At 33.0% G+C, this 3,754-nt stretch overlaps 1 protein-coding gene across 1 annotated transcript; it reads right to left on the bottom strand.

Moving 5' to 3' along the window:
* Positions 1-915: 915 nt before the first annotated feature.
* On the bottom strand, positions 916-3,530 carry LOC149380101 (transcription factor LAF1-like). Its single transcript, XM_089603310.1, has 3 exons — positions 3,318-3,530; positions 2,179-2,308; positions 916-1,776 (listed from the first exon to the last, which is right to left on the bottom strand). Exons 1-3 carry the CDS (start codon positions 3,451-3,453, stop codon positions 1,119-1,121), a joined length of 924 nt encoding a protein of 307 aa, XP_089459436.1. The 5' UTR covers positions 3,454-3,530; the 3' UTR covers positions 916-1,118.
* Between the last annotated feature and the right edge of the window lie 224 nt (positions 3,531-3,754).

The following is a 3,754-nucleotide window of genomic DNA, read 5'->3' as shown; positions in this document are numbered from 1 at the left end:
TCATATTCTCGTTAATATGTCAGATATATACTTGTAGTGTTGGTTGTTCTTTATGGACTTGCTTGATAATGGCAGACAGCCTTGTGAATTTTTTTTGGTCTAGCGGCCTAGCTATGATATGCCTGCATGTTCACCATTATTGCCATGGAATAACTATCGATACAAGATCAAGATATACACATAAACATATAGATATAGTCCTTCTTACTTGTCTCTATATGAATATAATACCAGGTGATAGAACCTAGCTAGCTAGATAAAATAATGAAAAAAATGATCGTTATTGGACTGATTTTCTTATCTTATCCCAAACCTATAGCTACACCTAGCTCATATATGATGTATATGCGAATCAAAAACATTAAATAATGATGTCTGTAAGGCGAATGATATAATTTAAATACTTATTTATAATTAACCCGTCAGTGAATAACTATCAAATACTTATAAAGACCATAGTGTTTACATAAACCCTTCAGTGAATAATTATCAAATACTTATAAAGATCATAGTGTTTACTTAAAGCGATGTAAGACTAAAATTGGACATGGAACGTGAAATTGAGGCGACACAACATCAAAATTAAGTCTGACTCTGATATTATCCGAAATAGATGTGTCATCTTAAAATCAGTTAATAACAATATAGGAAGTACTTGTAAGTTGTAACCTTATATAATTATAAAGTTCGTGTTAGTTTCATTCTCAAGCATTTTTCTAAAATTCCCAATGTTTGAATAAAACCCCAATAGAAGAATGAAGTCGATAAGATAATTAAATTTTCTTATTCGGAAGAATTTTAACAAATTTTCCATACGCAATAAAAAAAAAATTCAATGGGCATACAAGTCTTCGAAAGGAACACGAACAATATGAAAAGAACAATATTAACACATAAAAAATAAAAGATAAAAAAAGAGCTTACTGAGTGTTTCCTTTCGGAATATTGGTCCAATAAACCGGACCTTTTCTCACACCATTAAATTAAACCGATATTATTCTCAGTTCTCCTTTCTTTTTTTTTTTTTAATGATATGAACAGAAAATATACAATTAGAGGGTTATATATATATTCTTCCTAAGCACTTGACCGTACGGCTCGGGAATATACCCCCAATATCACATGTACATTGCATCACTGTGAACATTAAAAATATCACTCCCGGGAATAAAGTCAACGATCCCACTTCCCGAAAGTTGATCCTCAAACTTGAAATCCGAATTACCGATCATGTCATGATCAGATAAGGAACCATGGCTAAGCTCAGCATGATGACGAAAATCGCCTCCGAAAATTCCCTCGTTCATTGAAAAACCATGTCCCATGGAATCTTGAAAACTACTACTCAAAGCAGTATTACCAAACAGTCCTTCCCTCTGAGCCGCCATGTTAGGCTCGGCCGAGCCAAGACTTGCTGTCGAGCTCGGGTCCTGATCGAGAGCGAGCCACTCGGCGAAAAACAGCCTCGGGAGCGAGCCTCTCGGAGTTATTTGGTGATCCCTAGAGAAGTCTAGGAACTGTGGACTTATTTGAGAGAAATCGTAGCTAGGGTTTCGGTTGTTGTAATTAGTATTGTTGTCCAAATTTTGGGAAGATGGTGAAGAAGATTCTTTGACAACGATGTTATTATTGTCTGAACTTATTGAAGTTGTTTGATTGTCGGTTTCCAATAAGTCTTGCTCAGCTTTGGCCACTTTCTTCTTCAAGTATGAATGCCAATAGTTCTTTATCTCGTTGTCTGTTCTTCCCGGCAACCGGGTCGCTATTTGAGACCACCTGTTTATTATTTAGAAGAAAACGTGATGTTATTTCTCGTTTAGTTATTAATTCCATCTTGCTAATTTATTAGCATTAATTTCCAAAAAGCTTCTTTTGAAAAAAGAAAAAAAAAATTATGTCAATTATTGTCTTTCTATTCTGAGGTGTCAACGGTATCTGAATGATGGATTGAATAATTGAGTTTATACTAATTGCGAATTTGCAACAACGTGATTTAGTAGGGCACTTCCTTTTCATGTAAATATCGTTGAATATTTGACCATTATTGGTTATCTATCTGCTAGAAGTGTGGTTGATTGAAACTCTAGGCTAAAGAAGAAAAAAAAAAGGTTGGTTGTGCATTTTTTTATAAGGTTGGTCGTGTATAACTGTATATACGTGTGTATATATATTGCTTACTTGTTTCCCAACATGTGATGAAGGGTCAAGATTGTCTCTTCCTCATCATTGCTAAATGTCCCTCTCTTCAAACCTGGCCTTAGATAATTGATCCACCTTAATCTGCAGCTTTTTCCATTCCTTTGTAAGCCTGCATGTGAAATCATGCCTCAATTTTGAGATGATAATAACCGAAAAGTTAAACCTACTTCTTCCTCCTAATAGCTATTTTAAAACGTAGTCATACAAATTTATTTTAATTAATACGGTTACCAAAAAATCCTCTTGGTATTGACTCAAGCTACTCTCTAAAAGCTAAATGTATAATACCAATTTATGTCACAATAAAGACACATTAATTGGTACTAATCCTTTCTTCGGGACATGAAAAAAAATATTGAAAATTGATTATAAAGTAATGGGTTTAATGAACTTCCAACGGTCTCATTAATTAACAGAAATCTATAGAGAGAAAAAAAAATGGCGTAACATAGTCAGAAAAATAGACATCATTTTCTCACAGTAAACCATGAGCAATTATTTATGTAGACTTAGATGTAGACTAAGAATTTATAAAATGAAGTCTTTGTTGCTATCCTTTTGTACTATTGTAAATTACTTAGTAAGCGATACTTAACCATCGTCTTTATCTACTATTGCATGTGTCCAAAAGAAACTCAATAATGCCATATATAAATTTGTATACTAATATATACAACAGTTTGCGTGAGAAAGAGAGACAGAGTCAACCCAAATGCAAATTCAAATCGACCACGTCATCTGAATTGTATATATTAAAATACAAGTTGTTTTAAGAACATGAATTATATAACTACGCCAAAAAAAAAAGTTCAACATGAAAAAAGGATTCGGGGAAACTCAAGCCGCATTTGCTTAAGAACATGTAAATTATAAGAAACCCTCATGAAATAATAATGCTACGAGCTTTATAACATTATTCCATAAACCATTTTAGACCTAAAATTACTCAATATAGCTATATTATCGTTATGTGAGTTTAATAAGACTAACTGGATCAGGTTCTGAAAATCATGTATATATAAACGAGTATATATATATATATATATATATATATATATATATATACATAATACATATGATTTTTTTTTATCGAAATAATACATATTGATTAAACTAACCGGCGTTAATAGGGACAGAGCTCCAACAGCTATGGCCATGTCTCTCTATGTAGTTCTTGAGTCTTAGGTCTTCCTCAGGTGACCAAAGCCCTTTTCTGTGCTTTGGCTTTGGTTTATCAGTTGATTTACAACCCATATTTGAGAGACCAAAAAAATGTTGAAACTTTTTGGGGTTTTGGATTGTTTGAAGAAGAGGAGAGAGAGAGAGAGAGGTTTTGGTATGACTCGCTAGTTTGTCTAGTTGAGAACTAATAAGGTGCGATCTGGTACTTATTAAAGCAATGATGAGTTGAAGTTTGGCTTTTTGTAATAATTTTAAAAAGAAAAGAAATGGTGGTACAAATTAACAATCCGAAGGCTTTTCTCGTCATCGCACTATCTTTCTTTATTTAATGGTTTTTTAAGTCGATCCATTGGACTCTTATTTTTTTAGGCTT

Source organism: Urtica dioica, chromosome 12 (genome assembly GCF_054948205.1).
Source record: "Urtica dioica subsp. dioica isolate 48M chromosome 12, U.dioica_male_clone48M_v1_H2, whole genome shotgun sequence".
NCBI classification, from domain to species: Eukaryota; Viridiplantae; Streptophyta; class Magnoliopsida; order Rosales; family Urticaceae; genus Urtica; species Urtica dioica.
This window is presented reverse-complemented; position numbering and strand designations above follow the sequence as displayed.

Coding starts and splice junctions, on each gene's coding strand:
- LOC149380101 (XM_089603310.1), bottom strand. CDS start 3,453: ATGGGTTGTAAATCAACTGATAAACCAAAGCCAAAGCACAGAAAAGGG. Junction 2,309..3,317: donor CTCTGTCCCTATTAACGCCG/GTTAGTTTAATC, acceptor TTTCACATGCAG/GCTTACAAAGGAATGGAAAA. Junction 1,777..2,178: donor CATCACATGTTGGGAAACAA/GTAAGCAATATA, acceptor AATAATAAACAG/GTGGTCTCAAATAGCGACCC.